This window comes from Mauremys reevesii, linkage group 9 (genome assembly GCF_016161935.1).
Source record: "Mauremys reevesii isolate NIE-2019 linkage group 9, ASM1616193v1, whole genome shotgun sequence".
Lineage (NCBI taxonomy): Eukaryota > Metazoa > Chordata > Testudines > Geoemydidae > Mauremys > Mauremys reevesii.
In genome coordinates, this window is record NC_052631.1 from 15,782,199 (window position 1) to 15,803,838 (window position 21,640).

The 21,640-nt window shown below is 39.9% G+C and overlaps 1 protein-coding gene across 1 annotated transcript; it reads right to left on the reverse strand.

Annotated features, from left to right (window-relative positions):
- Positions 1-834: 834 nt before the first annotated feature.
- Positions 835-16,453, reverse strand: CLDN11 (claudin 11). Its single transcript, XM_039489947.1, has 3 exons — positions 16,020-16,453; positions 12,923-13,087; positions 835-2,005 (listed from the first exon to the last, which is right to left on the reverse strand). Exons 1-3 carry the CDS (start codon positions 16,243-16,245, stop codon positions 1,773-1,775), a joined length of 624 nt encoding a protein of 207 aa, XP_039345881.1. The 5' UTR covers positions 16,246-16,453; the 3' UTR covers positions 835-1,772.
- Positions 16,454-21,640: the final 5,187 nt, after the last annotated feature.

A 21,640-nucleotide genomic window follows, 5' to 3' on the forward strand; every position in this document is an offset into this window, starting at 1 on the left:
GTATGTTCTTAATTCTGTTTAAAACAGGCATGAAGACACAGCAACTTGGTGTTTAATTCAGATTAGCAGCTCAAGTTAAAGCCAATAGTGGAGCTGGGACTGAACTCGAGCTGCTAACCTAAATTAAAAGCAGAGTTGCCATGTCTTCACTACCGTTTTAACTCAAGGTAGGTAATTTGAATTAAGAACACACTACTGCTTTTGCTAATATCAGAGCTATTCCCTTTTCTAGATCCAAGATTTGGTCTACGCAGTTTTTGAATTGTTTCAACTATTTCAGATAAGGATGTGATTTAACAAAATAGTTAAATCAGCACAGCCTCCAGTGCGGATGTAATTAGGGCTTAATCATGCACCATTTAAATCAATGAGAGCTATAACATTGACTTCTATGGGCCCAAGTTCATGCCTTTACTCTGTTCTACATGTGCTTCTACTGGTATAGCTTATAAACCATATCCGTGTAAGCACTTTTATAATGGTATAACTATGTCCATGGTACTGTGTTGTATCACTTTAACAATATTGATTTCTGTTTTCCAGACATAGAAAAGATTATTGATAATTATGCTGACTCGAGCTACCATTTGGAACGTTAATACAAGGAATGAACGGTACTGTAAATACCCTCTGCACAGGAAGTATGATACTTACTTAGTTTTGATAATTATAACACAGCGTCAAAACGATACTGAGCAGTACAGACCAACTACAGAGTAGAATTACTCTCCCTGAATCACCAAGAAAATCCTTCAGAATCACTGAGAAAACTGAATAAAAACATAACAGGGAGTAGATATTTGCAGACACACAGGGAGGAAGAAAAAGCCAGTGTTTGCACATACTTTGTTGTTTATTGTACAATATTTCATTTAAAGTACAAAGGCATCATCAGTATTCACTGGAATTTACTGTGTTTGTAACTGGTACATTATACTGCATGTTAAAAAAAACTTCCACTTCAAGGATGCAAGTCAGAACACAAATTAATTGGAATAAAGAAAAGTAAGTTGTTTAAAAAAAATCAATGTAAAAATACATTTTTTTAGTAACCGATCTGTACCAAAAAAATAAAATGGATAGTGGGGATTAGAGCCCCCTCATGTCATTTAAAGCTATACACAAATGCACCATTTACCTTGTAATTCAAACCTTTGGGTTTCATTTCCTTCATACTGATGAATTTAGAAAAACATTGTTACTAAAATGATCAAATTCCAAAAGAAGTATTTACAGAGAAAGGCAAACAACCTTCCCTCCACCCCCAATCTTACAAAAGAGAAACATTTGTGTGCCTGGAATGCACAGAGTCTCTCCCTGTCCCTGCCCTTTCCATCCTAACTTTGCCAAAGAAGTGACCTTGAGTGGGGGAGAAGCCTACGGTAATGCATTCAGAGAAGCTATCTGAGTCACTTTAACAGTGGGAAAGTGTCTCTTTTCTTCAACACTCCCATAATCAGGGGAGCTGGAAAAAAAGAATAACTAAACAACCACCAGCTAACGTGGAACTATCCAAGAGCATCATGAATGCAAGAACTTAGGACGGATAATCAGCAAGAAGTAAATGGGGAATGGCCTGGTCTGAGTTGCTAGAGGTTTCTTTTAAGGCAAAAGTGGGGGTTTCATGCTTTATCAGGCACTCATGACGGTTTTTTAAAAATCCTCTACTGTGGAGCTTGGCAATGGTGTGTGACAGTACAAGCAAACCCAAAGCACCCAAGTCCACCAGTAAAAGCATGTGATGATGAAGGCTCTGGGAGTCTCAAGGTTGCTTATACATGAGCACTCTTAGCATGGGTAGGAGAGCTGGATCCCGATGCGTAGTAGAAACGGTTTTCACCAAACGACTGAGCATCTCCTGAGCAACAGACGATGACGGAGCCACCAAAGAGGCAAAGGGCAGACCCAATCCAGCCTGTGTAAAGGGAGTATCCAAAACTCACAATTGTGGTCTCACGGTGAGCAGACACAGGGAACCAGATAGTTGCGATGATACCACACAATGCTGGGGAGACATTAAAAACAATAGTAATTGCAGCACATAAATCCAGTCCAATCACAGATGTAGTCATGTGAACTACGTTAAACAAATGTGAGGCACAGGCTTCTGCAGCTAGCCTGATCACAAGACAGACTGAGCAAATACAATTCCCACCAAAGTCAATAAAAATGGCAAGGTACTTAGCACTTCGAGCACTGAGTCTTGATTCTGTATGGTACCTCCTGGGAGACAGAAAGTGCCCTTAGCTTCCACTGACATCAGTGACCTTCCAGGATGGTATGGGACACTTCATGGCAAGATTGGAAGGATTCTGTTTTCAGTCCTTTAGGGACTCGGTAGATCACAGTAGATTTTACTGCTAGAGATCTTTATCCATTGGCACATTTTTGCAGGAGACTTAAGACCTCAGGGTCACTCACCATTGTTTAACAATCAACATTCAATGAATGTCAAGATGTGCAACAGATTCAGGAATAAACTTATAGAGCACAATATTTCACAATATTCACTTCTTAATATTTTGGTTTTAAGCAGGATGGAATAGCAAATTCCTTTTCAGGTCCTCACTCTCTCTTCCTATCATTTAACGCTGCTTCCTCTATCTATTTTGACGGTTAACAATGAAACTCAGGTTATGATCCAGTGGGGCGGACAGACATTACCAATACTTATCAGTTCAGATTTAACCCTTTCAAGCCTATCTACAAACCATTAAGTGCTACTAATGAAAGTCACTTGCCAGTAAGTTTAAAAAGCGCAATAACAGAGGAAGAAACAGAGGGTATGAAATCCTGGCCCCACAGAAGTCAATGACTTCTGACTTTAATGACTTCTTGCAATTGACTCCAATAACCCCTAAAGACAAGCAGTGAACTACCCATTCTTCCAAGTTAACTTTTGGGTTGGCAAGGGCGGGGGAAAGTGGCTTTTGAGGCCTTACTTTGTTGCTTTTAGTGCTGAAGAAAACAAATAAAGGCACTGGCATCTGACTGGAAAAATGGCATCAAAATGCATAATATCAATAGACAATCCAACCAGAACTCAATATAGCAAAACACTTGGCGCCTGACACTCATTGCCCAGCAGCTCATGTACACCAGAGCAAAGTGCTACCAGATCAGAATGACCCCCATTTTACACCGATGTAAATAAATACACAATCCCAATCCTAGTGTCTCAGCAGATTTAGCAATACTACTGACATGAGAACCATCCTCCCAAAATACAGCCAGTTGGGATTGGGTCTAGTTGAGGCACATGACGCTATGAATTATGCAGGGAGTTTCCAATTGGTGCGGATGATCACTAGTAAATAAGTATGATTTTCTAAACTATTATCCATATCAACAAATAAAGTGTAACTAGCCTGAGTATTTTACAGTTAGTGCACACAGAATACATTTGTGCGTAGACTCCATGGGCTATTGACAGGGTAGGCAAATTAATTCTCCCTCTGCTTCCCTTCATTTATCTACTCCAAGCTAAGGCTATGTTTAAGATTTTAAAGATCACATTCAATAGTTCAGTTACTTTCCAAGGTCTAGCTCCCAATGAAGTCCATGGAAAGACTCCCATTGACTTCAGTGAGAGGAGGATCACACAGAATGCAAAAAGACGCTATTGTGATATATACAGATGTTAAAAACCACTGCTACCAATTAGAAAAGATGATAAATGGGACCTTTTCATAAACGCACCATAGAGGTTAGAGTATGCAGATACTTCATAGTCCTTTTATATTGCATAGTAGAAGGAATATTTTTCACTTGCACTATGCACTTGCATAACAGAAACCTGTTGATAGTCTCCTCTTCTTGTCAATTGTTGGGAATAGGCCACATCCACCTTGACTGAATTGGCCTTGTTAGCACTGACCCCCGACTTGGTAAGGAACTCCTATCTTTTCATGTGCTGTAATATATATACCCGCCTACTCTATTTTTCACTCCATGCATCTGATGAAGTGGGGTTTAGCCCACAAAAGCTTATGCCCAAATAAGTTTGTTAGTCTCTAAGGTGCCACAAGGACTCCTCGCTGTTTTTTCAGAAACCAGAGACTTGCGCTGTCTGTGTATTCAATGTGCGTAGTTTAGATGTGACGGGCGCAGCCTATTTTTCCTTGAGAAAACAGTGAGTGTGCCCTCCCTCCCCCATTGTCCTTCAGTCCCTCTGTGGGTTCTCATGAACCTTCTCTTCAGTATTTGAACTAAGTAACCGGCAGAAGGGGTGGGAAACTGAAGGTGGGAGGATAAAAGCTTTCTAGGAGAGATCTGAGCGGAGTGGAAGAGAGAAAGTAGGAATATCCTCACAGACATTTAAAGAACACCAGAAAAACACTTGCCATTTGGTGCAATCCGATGCATTCTAAAGGCAACATACAGAAGTTTAATTAAAACTGCAGGGATTAGGTATTTATTGGTAAATGTCAGTTTCACCAGAAATCCACAAATTGAGGAAACGTACAAAAAATGCTGCTTGACAACATATTAGAGTTTGATTTAAGGATATTTACTTTGTATATTTTGATGTGATGTTGACAATTTGTGTATTAACAGTTATAAAGTTTTAACTTTTTGAATCTCAACGTCTATTGTTATTAAATAATTATGGTCTGACCCCACATTGTCTGAGCCTCCCGTAATTTCCCACAATTGTGAACAATTAAATAGATAAAAATTGAAAAAATGCTTAAAACACATTATTTTGCAGCTACTGTGAAAATTTTAATTGACAATAATATTTAAAAATAAACATTGATTTGCCCATTAAAATGATTTAAAATAAAAATTAAATTCTGCAAAACCTAAGTATAGTTATGGCCCAAGGACAAAAGTCATCCCTGGAATGGATGATTTGAAGGTATTCAGAAATAAGGAAAATTCCATAGGAGGCAGAGAAAACCCATCTCCAGTTCAAACATAAAAGCAATATCTATTGGTAAGCAAGTAAAATGTATGTGTCAGATCCTCAGCTGAAATAAATCAACTATGCAGGTTAGGCCTGATTCTCTTCTTGTTTGTACTAGGAGCAATTACAGGGAAGTCAATAGAGTCACCCCAGAGTAAGTGAGCAGAGACGCGGGCCCCTTTCTCATTATTATTATAATACTCTCCCTTGAAAGGTCCCACATGCATTTAGGAAGTGCCTCATCACTCAGGGCACCATAAAACATACTTCAACATAAACATAATATAGGCAAATTAAAAACACTCTCAGAAAAATCAGAATAAGCAACAAGAAGGAATCAGCTGTAAGGGAGAAAGTCCAAAAAAGGAATGGAGATGGGAAAGATAAGAGGAGAGATGGACAATATTCAGGTAAAAAATAGCTTGGGGAAAAAAAGCTCAGACTTCTTTTTAAGGGGTCAGAGAAAGGTGAGACAGATTTTAACTGGGGAAGCAAATTCCGCTTCCCCTGTGGGGGAAGGTCCATAGACTTTAGTAGGGACAGAACCAACAGGGGTCTATAGAAGTTACTCTAAACACCTATAGAATTAAACAAAATGAGATTCTTTTTCTGGGCTTTTGAACCATCCTGTAGGATTCTATAACAAGGATTGAAATCTATTAAATTCTACCGCAGAGGGGTTTTTAAAAATTAAATTCTATAGGATTTCTTCATAAAGTTGCAGGAATGGTACAATGGCTTTCCAGTGTACAGCGTGATTGTGATGCCTATGAAGCAGTTGGTGTGTGAACACAGATGTCCCCAGGTTATAGAGGAAGTTTCACATACAGCCAGAGGCCACACCCTTAAGGGCTTTAAAAGCCAGCCGTGACCAACTGAAAAACAATGCAGCACTTTATAGGCAACCAGGGTCAAAAAATACAGCTCGGCATAATATGATCGTGGCTGTTGAGAGCAGTGAGAAAACATGCCCCTGCATTCTGACCATGCTCATTTCTAGGAGAGTTCATAATAATCACTCTCACTAAGGGTCTATCACTGATCCTGCAAACACTGAGTGCTCTTAACATCCATTGAAGGCAATAGGAGTTGATGGTACAAGGCACTCACAGGATTGGACCCTAAAACAATACTTCTTTATGGCTCATACATCTGAGAAGAATCAATCTGCCAATATTTTATTTCCTGCAGGAGCAAGCTGTGCTGGACTTGGTCCTTGTGGCTATCAGGGAATCAGAGCAAAACAATAACAAGACTATGGCAGAGTTACAGATTTCCACCAACCGTGTTAAAAGATATCTTGAGGCTGTGTCAAAAATTAAAGTTGCAAGGGGAAAGATGGGGGGGGGAGAGAAAAAGGAAACCTGTTTGGTTAAAACAGAGAACTAATGAGTGACTCTGTCCAGGAAAGCAGAGATTGCAACCCCAATCGCTGCAGTTATTATTAGAGAAAATATTTGTTTATGGAAAAGAGAGGAACATTTGAAGGATGCTAATAAAGCCAATAATAATTTTGAGCCTCACCAAAGAGAAAGACCCAGTGGATTTTAAAGGACATTTTTGGGGAAAAAATGGAATTTGTCCTGCATGTAGGTCAACTTTATCTGATTCTTACAAACAAGAAAATCCATGAGCTTCTAATGTTTTCAAACATGAATGTTTCAACTGAGAATCTGCAAAGCCATCTGATGGCTCATGTAAAAAGCTTCTTTGTTGCCCACAAAGGGGACAATCATCTTTTCTTTTCTGTCGGCACTGGGTAAAAAAAATATATTTATGTCCATAGACTATAAGAGCCTTATCCTTCCAGACCTCTCCCCCACAACACAGGACAGAAGAAAACACTTGCTCTGATATGAGAAGAGCTCTCAGGGTCATCAAAACAATAACATCTCTTGTATATGTGGCTAAACTGTGTGCAAATCACCTTATTTTGATGTTGACAACGTTGGGAAACTCTGTGCAACAAAAGCCAATCAAAGACACTCTATGGGTCAGTTTCACCTCCCCCCATTTGGTTGTCACCAGCTGCCACCAGTTCTAAATGAGTCTGTTGATCCTGATGAGTGATGTGCTCAAACTCTGCTGGATTCCCAATACTTGGCACGAGTAACATTTCAATTTAAATCCCACAAGAAATATTGGGAAAGTACATGGCACAATTTCAATATTTCTACAAGTCAGCGGGCTCTGATTTTACTCTGGAAGTGACAGAGAGTAGGATTCAAGAAAACTTGCTCTGTATAGCAATGCAAGGAAAAGGCAGGAGTTTTTGGAGGTAATTTTTAGGCAGGATTCAGGGTTTACTGAAATAGGTTTCCCTACAAACTGTCTGAATATAAACTGCCCCTACTGCTCTTCTCCTGCTAATACTGCCTAGGATTTTGACTAAGCCAGCCCATGACCCCTCACAAATGAGACTGGGCGTTGACACACAATATATTTATACTTGCTCCATCATGCGACTATTAATTCACATTGTCATATCCTCCACATTAAAACCCAACCATGCCATTAATGTCGATTGGACATGTACCTGCAGGGGTTCAGACCACAGCACTGAAACTCTTAATCTTCTGCATTATAAATTTAATTTAATTGGGTGGTACATTCATCTAAACAGGAAGCATAAAAGGGGGTTGGAGGCTGGTGTGGAGGATAGAGCAGTGTGAATCTAGCTTGACATATTGTCAAGGGGAGTGAGTCCCCACTACCTGCCTTACTCTAAAAGCATTGGAAAGTATCTGCAGAAGAAATAAGTAAAGACAGTGTATATTAAAACAGTGTTATACTTGAGGAGGGAGCATGTCACTACACAGGGAAATTTCCCTGAAATCTGCCTCAATATGTCTCCTGTTCTCTCCTATTCAGTGTTATACAGAGCGAGTTTCCATGATCCTCATTCTACTCAAATGGCAGCTTCCAGTTCCTTAATAGAATTTTGGGGTTTCTTTTTATATTAAAAACTTCTTTTACAACAAAATGAAATGGTTCTGGATTCCCAAAGGGGAAACAATCTGGAGTTTTCCTTTAGAGTTTGTTAGAAGATTAGCAGAAATTTGAGATTAAAAAATAAAAGGCACTCTTTCCTTCTTGACTGTGATAATTTTATTTTAAATGTGACTTTATAACATTCAAAACTATCAGACTTCCAAGAATGGGGCTATTATGAGAGAACTGGCTGACCTCAATTTAATCTTTTGCAGACTTTCCATTATTCAATGTATAAAACAACCAATGTGGTTTTCAGTTGTCTTAATTTTCAATATCAGAATAGTAGGTTTGGGGTTTTTTTTTTCAGCATCCTTTATTTCAGACTCCACCCAATGTACACTAGGAAATTGACCTTTTGTTATCAGCAATGGGTCCCCACAAAACAAGTGTCAACAGTTTGGCTGCTAGTCTGTTTTTTGTTCCATCAACACTAGCAGTTTAACTGTTTTCAGCACTGAATCAGAGTCAATCACTTCTGACAGCTGTTTGCAGCAATAGATCAATTCCCTAGTACAGACAAGATTAAAGCAGACATAAAAATATACGTCAGCATGCAAGATAGAGAGGTGTGCACATGTACAATTGTTCTTACTGCAGCCTTGCTATTTTCAGTGGACATTAAATCAATGGAATATCTGAGCCCACTATTTTCCTGGCAAGATTTCAGTAGTTATTTTAAATTCCATAATGTGTATCACAACCTCTGTTTTTCTTTTTAACAATTTCAGTGCTAAATGCACATCAATTTCTTAAATTAATAGGGATATTTACAGTGTTGACAACTCTTGTGATTTCAGCTCAAGTTTCACCATATTTGGTATTATTCTTAAAGTCTATGTTCCAGGAGTCAGGTGACTAAGTGAGATTTTTTTCAGCCTTCATTTAAGAAAAAAGTAAGTTTTTAGTCTTCATGGTTGTTCAAAAGAGTTTGAAAACATGAACCACAAAGGTTCAATAATCCGACAGCAAATAAAAACAACCATTTTAATCTAATCTCATGATTTTTGGGGCCTGACTCATGACTGTTGAATGCTATGGGCTGGCAACACCATATTTGTTTTTCAGAGGACAAATCATTAAACTGCAGTAGTATCAAAGTCACGGACTGGTGTCCAATATTCATATTCCAAGGACACTGCCTGGCCAAATTTAGGTGTTGTAAAAATTAATGTTAAAAAAAGCTTATGGTGCATTCATGATTTTTGTAATCTAACTGAAGCAGTTTTATTTTAAGCATTTCCCTGCAATGCCCACAATGTAAACATTGCAGCACTGTGCTACTGCAGGAGAGCCAGAAAGTGAGAGTGATCTGAAACTGATTAGAATAAAAAGCAAAACTGACTATAGTAATGTATTTTCATTGTTGGAACAGTGAAATGCACAGAGTAAGCAACGTTGTACTGTAAGGTGCTATACTAGGGCCAAAGGGATTAGAGCAGACAACATGAGAAGGAGAAAGCAAATACGTTCGGCTTTAATCAGCTATAGTATTATTGGTAACATGGGTTAGGAAATTTGTTTATTTTTATTTATACAGCACCAAACATCTGCTAGGCACTTCGGGGCTTGATCCTCCTGAACACACTCCACTCCCATTGACATGGGTAGTCCAGACCTTGCAGGACTGAGCCCTTACAGACAGTGGGACTGATTCTGATCTCATGCACACGAGTGTGTATAAGGAGTTATTCCATTGGTCTCAATGGAGAAAAGTCAGTGAGCGATCAGAATTATGCCTAATGAGTATTAACTGGTCCATGTCATTTGAACATTAATTTTCTCAAAGGAGTTGCTAGGTTGGAAATTTACAGTATGTCTTCACTGCAGCTGGGAGTGTACGTCCCAGACAGGGTAGATAACACATGCTAGTTCAGCTCAAACTAGCATGCTTAAAAATGGCAGTGTGGACAATGCAGCACAGGTGATGGCATAGGCTAGTCACCTGACTACAAGCCCACCCCACCCCCTGGGTCTGTGTTTAGGTGGCTAGTCTGTGCTACTGCCTGTGCTGCAAAATCCACAGTTATTGTTAGAGCACTAGCTCAACACAATTAGTCTGTGTCTGTCTACCCTGGCTGGAAGCCACCCCCCAGCTGCAGTGTAGACATACCCTTACTTACTGTGACTGAGAGTGTGGTATCGCGGTGGGTGCTTCTCTGGCTATGTATTTTGCTTTTCTCTGGATTTAAGGAGCCAGGTTCTCCTCTCATTTATATTGGTATGAATCGAGTGGAATTACACCAATGTAAAACCAGTATCAGTGAGTAGCGATTTGGGCCCAAGAAGCCCACCTATGAGCACATGGCACAGCACTGTTTACAATAAGAGATTTCAGTTCTTTGCATCATAGGCTAACATAACATTGTCATTGTAATTTGTTACCCGTTTGTCTGTCCCCTGCTCTCTGAGTGAAATCCTATCACTCAGTCAGCTGGCGTAAGCTACTCAGCTGGAACAAACTCCTCACAAATAATGAGAAAGTAACTGAAATCTCGAGAAGAAAAGAATTATAAGCCAGACCCTTTTTCATCATCTGCAGCTCCAGAGGATCCTGATGTAGCCACAGGATTTCTGGAACCTACCCAATCATTCACATCCAGCTCTGCTTGGACTCCTGTGTCCCAATGAGAGTGAGGCTAAATTTTTCAACCAAAACTTTTTAGGTGAAAAATGCAGATTGGTGACACCGAAACATTTCACAAATTGTGTCAACTTCGCCAAATCGTTCTGGTCAAAAAAAAAAAATTTTGAAAAAATTGAAATGTTTTGTTTTAGCATTTTCAAAATGAAGCGTTTTGATTTTTCAGTACAAAATGACTTTTTGTTTTGAGATTTTCCTTTAAGTTATTTTTTAAAATCTAAACACATTAAAAAATGTTCCAATCTAAATAAAACATTTTGTTTCAGGTCAGGGAAACATCTGCTTGACCCCAAACAAATTTTTGTGCTGACTTTTTGGAATTGGTAGTGAACCAAAAAATCCATTATTCAGACCTCTCTCGTCCCGATTTTATGGTAGGGCTAGCGGATCCATCTCTACTCAGATCAACCAACCACTGCACCCCACAGAGCTGGGACACACAAGCCAGGACTATTTCGCCTCGCCTGCCTCTCCTCCACCAGGATCCCTCGCTGCCAAGCTCGGCTATTTTGGTGCTCAAGGTTTTAGACTGTGGTCAGTGATAAGTTCACACATTACATTAACCCTCTATTTTGACTGCCTACAATAGGGATGGTCTGGCAAACCCACACAGGGCCTCTATATCTGATTTTAGGGACACGAGTCATGACAACATCCTTTTAAAATCCAGATGCACTGCTATAGGCCCCGGTAGCACAGGCATGGAATCAGTCTCACTATACATTACATTATTACCCTCTGTCCAGTGGCCTGTTAAATGACTCTGGGGACTCATCCCAGTTCCCAGTGTGCCACACGGGGGCAAAACCTACCATCATACCCTTGTTGGAAATCTCAGGAGAGAGCCCAAGGACTGAGCAGGCATGGAGACTCAGTCTAGTTATGGAAGGGATTCCCTCTAGGTCAGGGATGAGAGGAGCTGCCCCTCTTCCAAGGACTTCAAAAGGTCTTCTCCAGAGTGCTCTTCAAAAACATGAAGTCACATGGTGTTTTTATAGGTGCTTAGTTTTTGTTTAGTTTTTAGTTGCTGGAACGATTTACAGAATGAACAGCAAACTAAAGGCTAACCTCAGAACTGGAGGGGCCTGTGACTGGAGCTGTTCTGCTGTGCTCACTCCTCTTTAACTGACTAACCCTTGTGCTCAAATCTCCAGCCCTGGCATGCGCTGCAGCCGTTCATCAGTTCCCAAGCCCCAGCACTGACTACCTCTGCTGTGGCAACTACACCCAGTGTTCACTTTAATAAAAAAAAAAAAACCTCAACAACTGCATGATGTCAGTGCTGGCTGCCACGCTGAGAAAGCCAACGACAAGGCAGAGCTTGCACAAAGAGGCCACTTTCCCTCGCCCCGCCTCCTCTGCTAAACAAACTGATAAAAACAAGGCACCAAGGCTGTTGTCGAGATGACGAAGCCTCAAGAATACACAGGTGTTACACTTGGGACAATGAGCTTCACAGTCCGATTCTGGTCAAAACAATCTCCCACTCAGTTACAGAGAAAGGGAGGAAAATTGTGAGAGTAACTCAGAGTCAAGGGGAAAAGGGCAAGACTGACGGGGCATGTAGAAAAGAGCTGCTGAGGTTATGCGGGCACATGTCCTTGCCCTCAACTTTATACTCTATCCTGTTATTGAAGCCAGTGTGTCTGCAAGACTTGTACCTTCTTAATCCTGCTTTCCTCACCCTTGCACCTCAACTTATTTTTATGTGATTGCACCTGTGATGCTTCACAGGCACTGAGCTAGGACAAGGAGAATTTGGGGCTAGTCTTTTTCTCTAGGCAACGTTGGGGCAATGGGCAGGGGTGCTGGAACAATTTTTACAGTGCGGGTACTGATGATGAAAACCAGGCATTTGGTGTTTGTTATTACTACTTGAAGCCGGGGGTGCGGCAGCACCCCCAGTTCCAGCACCCCTGGCAATGAGAATCTAATTCATGTCCCCTCTCTCCCCTCCCTTATCCCACAAACATAGTAACACTACTGCAGGCTAGCTAGCCAAATCAATCACCCATGGGCAGCTGTGTGTCTGTCACTACTGATCACCCTACTGTAGACTTGTGCTGGGTGCTTTACTTGGAGCAAGATGCCAAAGGACTCCTTAAGACAATGCACAGTAGGGTTTAGAAACCCTTCTCCTCCCCCCCGCCATCATTCATTGCTTCTTTTATTTGTTCTCCTCCTCATGTTTATGCATTTGTTTTCTCCAACAGACTATGTAGTTAGTCCACTTGTCCAGACTGTGGTTAGGCCAAGCCCAGACAGCCATGTCTTCTGAGCGACGGATCAGGTAATCTCCTGCCTATTCAGTTTGTACAACATGTTATCCTTAAATCAAAAGAAGGGAAGTATGTCCAGGGGCCAGATGTGCACCTTACCCAAGAGAATGAGCAGGACTCCTCCCAGCTGGGAACGCCGGTACTTGGCAGCTCCAGGCTCATGGCCCATCCGAATACAGGGCAGAACAGTCAGCAGCAAGAAAACAGCAGGGAGGCCCAGCACTGTGGCAGCAATCATCAGTGCTCGGCATGCCTGGACATAGCCTGTTGACAAGGACAGGAAGCAGAGTCTCGATTAATAAACAAAAACAACAGGTGGAGATATTCAGCCAAACACTCCTATATAACTAATTACCTAACTCCAAGAAGCTGGGGGGCAGAAGAGAGGACAGCAAGGGAAGAATTTGGTGTGGGAGGAATTTTCCTAGGTTCCCAATCCCTAACACAGAAATGAACTTGGTTAACAGTGGAAATTTAAAATGGAGGTTCTCAGACAGTGGTCCACGGTCCACACCACAAAGCCCATCCAGGTGGTCTGCAAAATGAGCGCATTCAGGGTCATTTACATTCTTCTAACTTAGGGATATAAAACCACTCCGACATAGCTGAGATATGGGATAAAACCCAATAGATCCTGAAAGGAGCATAAAGTGAGGAAATGATCAACTCTGTAACATCAAACCTCTTTCTCATAACCCTATGGTAGCCTCTCCTAGGAGGTATCTAGGGGGGTTGGACTTCCAGCAGTGAGGACGGGCACTGACCCCCCACCAAATCAATGGAACTTCAGTAGATAGCTCCACTCTGTACTTCATTGTATAATATTCCAGTGCTGTTGAAGCCCCCCGACACACAGTGGAGGCAAACGTCTAGAGGCTCTGATCAGCCAGGCTAGATGGTGGATTGAGAGATGGGCACCAGTTCTAACAAATAGGAATTCCACAAATCCCTAAGGCCAATATGGATATCACGGGATTCAAGGGTTTAATAGGCTGAACCCCCTGCCACTTCAGCAGGCAGGTAAACCATGTCCTCTACTGAGCTTCCTGTCACCTAGGCAACAACAGCCCAACACAAGACAGCAGGAGATCACAGAGCTCTTGTGAATGTAAGCGTCCCAGGACAAGGCACTTGTCATTCATATTTGTCTGTGAAGTGCCATACGCTCCTATTATAACTAACAAAGTAATTACATACATAATAATAATCCTAAAATTTGCTTTTGTTAAAAGGGTCACCTGTTTGGCTTTGGTACAAAGTTTGTTCCTATTGTTGGGAAGTCTCTTATCTGCTCCAGACACAGTCTTAATGGGATAGGGAGGTTCTAGGGGAAATGCACATATACTCCCAGCTCCCATTCCCATCCTGTCCAACAGAAGGAAATGACAGCACTGCCATAGGAGAGAGGATTCCTGAGTTCAGGAACTCTGATTATACCACACAGTATATCTGCAAATAGTGCCTTGAACCAAGAGTCACAGAATTAATTATCATGCCGATGAGAAACCAGGGTTCAAGCATTTTCCTCTTCTTGGACATGTAGATTCTGTGTACATTTGAACATCTGCTTGAAAACAAACTCTTTAAAAAGTGCATGGTAAATGAGACTGAAAAGCCCTGTGTGGTTTCAGTAGAATCGATCCCAGTTAAACATACGTACACACACATTCATTTTAAATCCTTTTAACTCATTCAGTAAGAGGTACTGTGTGGATTTCAGCTACTAGACAAATCAGGATAAATTAGTCCCTGATATATACCCACTGGTATTAAAGAAGTTACTGCAAGAAGTATTTTGGGCTGTGATATGTTATTTTTGTTGAAGAGTTGTTTTCTGCTGCTAAAAGATGTATTTACCTATAAATGAAAGTTTAATTGTACAACTTTTTTTCTTCAAGGCAGGGGTTTTCTTAGTGTCTTCTACAGCAGCAAGCATATTATTGGTAGTTTGGCACTATACTAGCAATAAACAAGAAGTAAAATTTACTAAAAACTAAGGCACAGGAAAATAAACAGAAATATAAGCTGAGTCTAATTAGTTACTATGGTGGTGGACACTACAAGAAACCCTGTGATCAACAAAATTTAGTGCTCTACAACATTGACTGACTGACAATATCTGAAACAAATCCAGAGCCTTTCCACCTTCACTGAAACCCTCTTCAGAGCACCTTTTAAAAATGTGAACAAATAAGGAAAAACAATTCACTGAAAAGTGGCTGGCAGACTTCCTCCTACCCCTCCAGAATTGTAGGGAGGAGGTGTCTGAGAGTAGCTACACACAGTACAGCCAAAGTCACAGAACAACAAAGAAGTATTACAAAATTGATGTTGATGGAAATGGATAACGCTACCAGCTAGCTAAACTATTTACAGATGCCAAGATTGTAAGAAGAATCATATGCTGAGGTCTAGAAGTTTGGTTAGCACAAAAGGACATATTCAAACTTAGTGACACATCATGTTTAAGTTGGACTTTAGTGTGAAATTAGTTTAGCAAATTGCACAATTAGCAAATATCAACAGTAATTAAATATAGCAAATAGGCATAAATGTATAATTAAAAGTTCTATATTGTATAGTCTTAATAGGAGCAGAAAGCACTTGAATATCAAGACTTAGTCTTCTAAATTAAAATCAATTGTGTTAATCTAGTATTAAAAATTAATTATACTCATCAATATGTTAATACAGTAGATCTATATTTGTAAGAACAGCTTATTTATTCATTTAAAAAACTTTAGTTTTTGACTTCAGATAATAAAGTTAATAGAAATAATTGTATAATTCAAAACTCTAGGCCATATCCTATTATTATAATGTATTGTTTCTATGGCAGTAGCACTCAGAAGACTCAGTTGTGGAGAGAGACAGAAAGAGAGAGGGAGAGAGAGAGAATTAGTGTATCAAGAATGATAGCAAATAAGAATAAAAAATAAAATAGATCATTGACAGTGTAATAAACTAGAATCATACCTAAAACATATTTAAAATATTAGCCATAATCTCTCTTTAATATTAGCTGTAACTATAGGATAGTATCAATCTAACAGAATTTTGAATTCTATGTGTATTATAATTAGTGGGTGAGATCCTGCACTGTTGAAATCAATTGGAGTTTTGCCATGGTCTCACTCTGGAGCAGGACTTTTCCCTTCATCTCTGTATCAAAAGGGAGACAGCAAGGAGCCCATACCTGGCAATATGAGGATGTCCACTAGTGGCTTGCAGTGATAGAGCCCTGTTGCCATGACACAATCTGCCCACAGCCCTTTGGATCCCAGCTCGTCCATCTTCCTGCAAGTGGTGATGGTGTAGCCACAAGTCACGACCCACTCATTGGTGGCTGTTGCCACGATCACACCAATCCAGCCGACAAAACTAGAGACAAATCCAACTAGGTGCAAGCAGGTGGCAACCATGTTAAGCTGTCAAGCCAGGCAGCTGAAAGGAAAAGCACAAAAAGTAAAGAGTAAAGGAGATGACTGGGCTTTGTAAGCTGGAGCAGCCTTGGTGCTGAAGAAAACAAGTGCTGGGACCTGCCCTAAGCTGTCAGCAGATAGGACTGGAGTTTGGTGTAAGCAGATCCTGAGTGGTGCTCTAGTGGCAGGGATGCCTCTGATCAGTTCAGCTTCTGGGAGTGGTTGGAACTCCTGCCAGCCCCACTAACAGAGAGGGGAGGAGTAACACAGGGAGCCCTACTTCTTCCAGCTAATCAAGAAGGAGCTGAAAGACAAACTAGCCCATCGGAGCGCAGGAAGGGGTGGAGAAGAAAAGGGTACAGAAATGTAGACTTATCCCATTCCTATTACCTTCCCTTGGGGGTCCGATGTTACTGTCAGAGAACTAAACCCATCAGAATGTAATAGAGTTGAGTGTGGCTTTGCATTTTTATAAATACATTCTCTCTCTCTCTCACTCGCTAACTGAACTAATAAAAGGAAAGGCCAGAGCTTTAATTAAAAAAAAAATCAAATAGTTGGACTATTGGAAATGCAGAAGAAAGTGGAGGTTACGCAACATTGTGGGGCTGACTACAGGTCATCACGCTAAGACACTCCCAGTGGAATGGAGTGGGGAGGGAATAGAGTTGGCAGATAAAGTTACTGGAAAGAAGAAATTGATCCTCTTACCAAAACAGAAGCTGTCTGTAGTAAGCAGCCTAGTGAAGATCAGTCATATTTTCCTTGGGATCTTTTCTGATGCCTTCTCTGTAGATGGAAAGAAAGAACAGACAAGTTCCTCCACTACCTCTACTGTGCCCCAGTTCTCAAAGTACTTTGTAATTCAGACTCAAAATGACTCACTGATCCATTTTACAGCATCATCTTATTTCTGCTTCTGAATCATGACACCCAGAATAACTGATTTTTCTCTGATAATTACTTAGGTTTGTGCATTTCAGATTATTTATTCTGTAAAGAGAGCAGCAATACATTTTTTTAATGTCAAAAAAATAAAAATTCACCTTTCCTTCTTAGTCTGAACCAGGGTAAAGAAGGGTTGAGAGAAACAGGAGATCTTCCTATTCTTATCCTGATTTGCAAAAAAGCATAAAGTATTTCCAATGCCAGCAGAGTTCTAGCAAAATTGTATAGTGCTGCAGTATCCAATGTTTGGAATCTGTCAAAGAGATTTGAGTGTAATTGCAATGCTTTGCATCTGTACAAATAAAACATGCCTGTGGAGACCACTAGTGGAATTCTTTTACCAGTGCACTGTGTAAGGGAAGAATCTAATGTGAAGAAAGGATACATCAAATGCTTTCTCCTCTTAATTTGTGTTTGGAGCTGTTAAAGGAAAGCATTGGAAGCTACCATTAAGATACTGATAATAAATAGCAGCCAGGGTCTGCTCATCACTGTCATTCCAGTGGAGAAATCAGATTCATCTAATGAATTCAGATTGATCAGAGCAGGTCTTACTTGGCATATAGTTTGTTAAAGTGTTTGCAAACTTGTGAGAAATCATGCCCCGTGGTTATAAAAAGAAATGAACTAGTCAACTTCTAACAAGAATCTCACCTCCAAAATCTTCATTTTTCAAATCTTAGAAATAAGTATAAAAAGAGAGAAAACATGAATTTGATAATTATTTTAGATAGAATTAAAATGAAATGTTTTCCCTGTCAGATATAGTTATTTTTCAGCTTTGAAAAATATTAGAACTTCAAGTCTTCTTCTAAAAGTTCTTTCAGCCTTACACCTCAGCAAATGAATTACACAAAAGCACAAGAACTAACAAGACACATGCTAACCTTCTCCGGTCATTCACTTTACTTTTTATTGCATCCTAGCTCCTATTTGTATGTTATTTAGATTTAAAGCTCATTGGGTCAGGGGCTTTGTCTGTAAAACAGCTGCTAGCACATTGTGGGCACTATATAAACAATAATATAAGGTTCAGAATGAGGGGAGCGTAGTAAAAATACTTATTTTTTTGGTACATTTAAATTAACAAAGCTTTTGCATATGGATTTCTGCGTTGTTTGTTTTGACATGGTTAAGTATGAATTCTTGTTTGTATGCTGTCCAGAATTTGTGGTAGATTTCATAAAAAAATAAGGATTTGAGAAAAAATGTTGGTTACAAAGGAGTCAGAGCACAAGAAGACCACACCTTCTAAAAGAAATCCTTATGTGGTGGTGGTCTCTTTATTAGATGGGACTTGTGAAGCTACAGGAAAATTAACCTGAAAACTATAGACTTCAAAAAAAAAATTGAAACATGCACAGGTTTCTTTGATCTGTTATGAAAGAGAGTAAACTCTAAAAAATGGAAAGTCACATTAGGAGATGAGCAGCCCAGAATTGCACACAATAATAAAAATACAGCTTTATACCCCGACCCTGCAAAAGCTTCAGAGTAGACCCATGAGTACTCATGGTAGGAACTGCACGTTAGTAAATATTTGCAGGATATGGTCCTTAGCGTGTATATAGCCTTCCTATATACTATTGTCTTCCTGGTATGAGTAGTTGTCATTTCTGAGACTACGGTTGCTAGTGATCACCTTGCTGAGAAAGGCTGGTAATGTGGAAGCTTCAGTGACCAACACATTTCTGACTCAATAGCTAACAGGATTAATTTCTCTGGGTTTTTGTCCTTCCTATTTAGTTTCCCAGGGCTGTCTTTAAATTCTCCTAAAGTGTGTTAAAAGGTAGGAGATACCAAAGACATTTTTGATAGGACATCCTTTTAACTTCTTCTGAGATCATAAAGAAAGGATAACATACTTCCAGTTTTAAAGTAGCTTTCACATAGACAAGGCTCTGGCATTGAAACACTTATTATGTGTATTATGACCTAGAGTCCCCAGCTGAGATCCGTGTCTCATTGTGCCAGGCACCATATAAATGCATAGTAAGAGACAGTCCATCTTGGAAGAATTTACCATCTAATTAGACAAAGACAAAGGATGGGAGGGGAAAGAGTCAGAGAGGTGAAGTGACTTGCCCACAGTCACATAGCAGGTCATTGGCACAGCTTTGGGTAGAACCTAGGTCTGATACTATTCCAGATCCATAACATGGTCCCTTATTGGGTGCAGCACAAACCTGCTTTTATAAGAAGCAGCTGCTGGTTACCATATGCAGATCTCTAAAGATTTTGACAAGACAATCTTCTGTAGCTATTAACATCCCTTCATTTACTCCCACTAATAGAAGGGCATGATGCAAGATAACAGGAGTCCTTTCAGAGGACAGAATAATCTCTTACATGGAGAAAGCCATGCAAGGGTACATGGAAACAGGAAAATTCTATGGAATCCTGCAAAACATTCCTTCAAAGGAATTAGCTAGCCAAAAGACCTAGTGCTCCAAGAAACAGTGTCCATCTTCTAACTACTTCCTGCATGGGTGTGGGAAAAACTGCCCTGAGCTCCTTCCCCCAATGACACTGCAACTGTTCAAGGGAAGCCACAGCATCTATGGGAAGGTCAAGATATTATTTTGGCCATTGAAGAGACAGAAACATATTGAGCATTACTATTGAAACACTGATGAAAAGTAGGTTGACTGGCTTTGGGGTTTAGAAACCAAACAAAAGCAAAAGCATGCAACAGGTATATTGACTGCTCACAAGATGCAAAAACACAAACCTAGTCTACACTGGGGGAGGGGGTTTGATCTAAGTTATGCAACTTCAGCTATGTGAATAACGTAGCTGAAGTTGACGTACTTAGATCGACTTACCGTGGCGTCTTCTTGACTCCCCCTGAGCCTCTTGCGGCGGAGTACAGGAGTCGATGAGAGAGTGCTCAGGGATCGATTTATCGTCTAGACTAGACACGATAAATTGACCCCCGCTGGATCAATTGCTGCCCGCCGATCCAGCGAGTAGTGTAAACATACCCAAAAGTGTATGTGCTAGCAGGTTTACTCTGTTGGTTGCATTAATCTAACTACAGCTATTTATTCACTTTTTCTACTCTGATGTCAGAGCTCCTCACAAACATTAATGAATTTATCCCTATGAGATAAGGAAGTACCTCATTTTACAATAAAAAATTAAAAGACTTGCCCGCAATCACACTAAAATTTTGCGCTGGTCAAGACCTGCCAAGTTTTAGTCCAGTGCCATAATCACAAGACATTTTTCCTCTCTCACAAGAACAAAAATATTAGACAGCATACATATTTTAACGTTTCCTCAGCAAGAGAGCAAAATCAGCTAGAAATTCTCCATAGTTTGTCAACTGAAAACATACAATTTTTATTTAACTAAAAGTAAAATAATTTAACTTCAGTCACTGCAGGAGTATATAAAAAGGCCTGACCCAAAGCCCATTAAAGTCAACAGAAAGAGTCCTACTGATTTCAACAGGCTGTGAATCAGGCCCTAAATGTTGCAATAGGAGTACGTTCAGCTTTAATAGGAGAACTGGGCATAGAGGATTTGCAGGAACAGGTCCCAACATGTTAAAGTTTACTACTTGTATTTGAGCTTTCTGACGGCTGAGGACTGACATTCAGGACGCTGATTTATGAGACCATGTTAGACTATAATCAGACATGATCTTGAAATTAAAAATAATTTTAATAGTTAATACTGGTTTTAAAATAGAAAGAATTTATATATTTTTATTTTTAAAGCATTTTGAAAACTGATCTACAACTCCCACATTAACAGTGATACAAATTATTACTCAGCATAATGGCTCCCTAGCATCAGAAGATTCAGAAATGCCAACTATGATTTTAAATTCCTTTGTCACCAACATATTTCATATGATGACGTGTGCTTACCTTGTGCACTTTCAGGTTGCAAAGAAAGGGGTGGAATTTTCTTTTAAAATAAATTTGCTCGTGTTTGCACTTTCCCAAAGAGAGACTACCAGTACATTGTATTTTTACAGTAGCTAGCTAGGGGAAAGGCCTGTTTTCCTGACAGAATCTGCCAAGCACACATAGGAGGTTTTATTTACATAAATACATATACCAGTATTTCCAGGTATATAGACTCTTGGCTTCATAATTCCACGGTAATGTACTGATGCTAAGGGCAGCGACAGTTACGAAAAAGTGGACCTACAAGTTTTAGGAATGCAAAAGTTTTAGTAATGAAATCCTGGTCCCACTATAGTCAATGGGAATTTTGCTATTATTTTAATGGGGGCCTGGATTTCAGCCCTTGCATTTAAAACAAAAAAACAAAAAAACCCAATCTAAGTATTTTGTAGCAGGAAGGTTATGTGTTTTTTTGAAAACAAGCCCTGAATGTTCCAATGACCTGTGTAGAACTGTAATACTCAGAAAGGCCTTGCACAATGGTTAAGTTCACACAGCATTGTAAATAAATACCATGAAAACAAGTG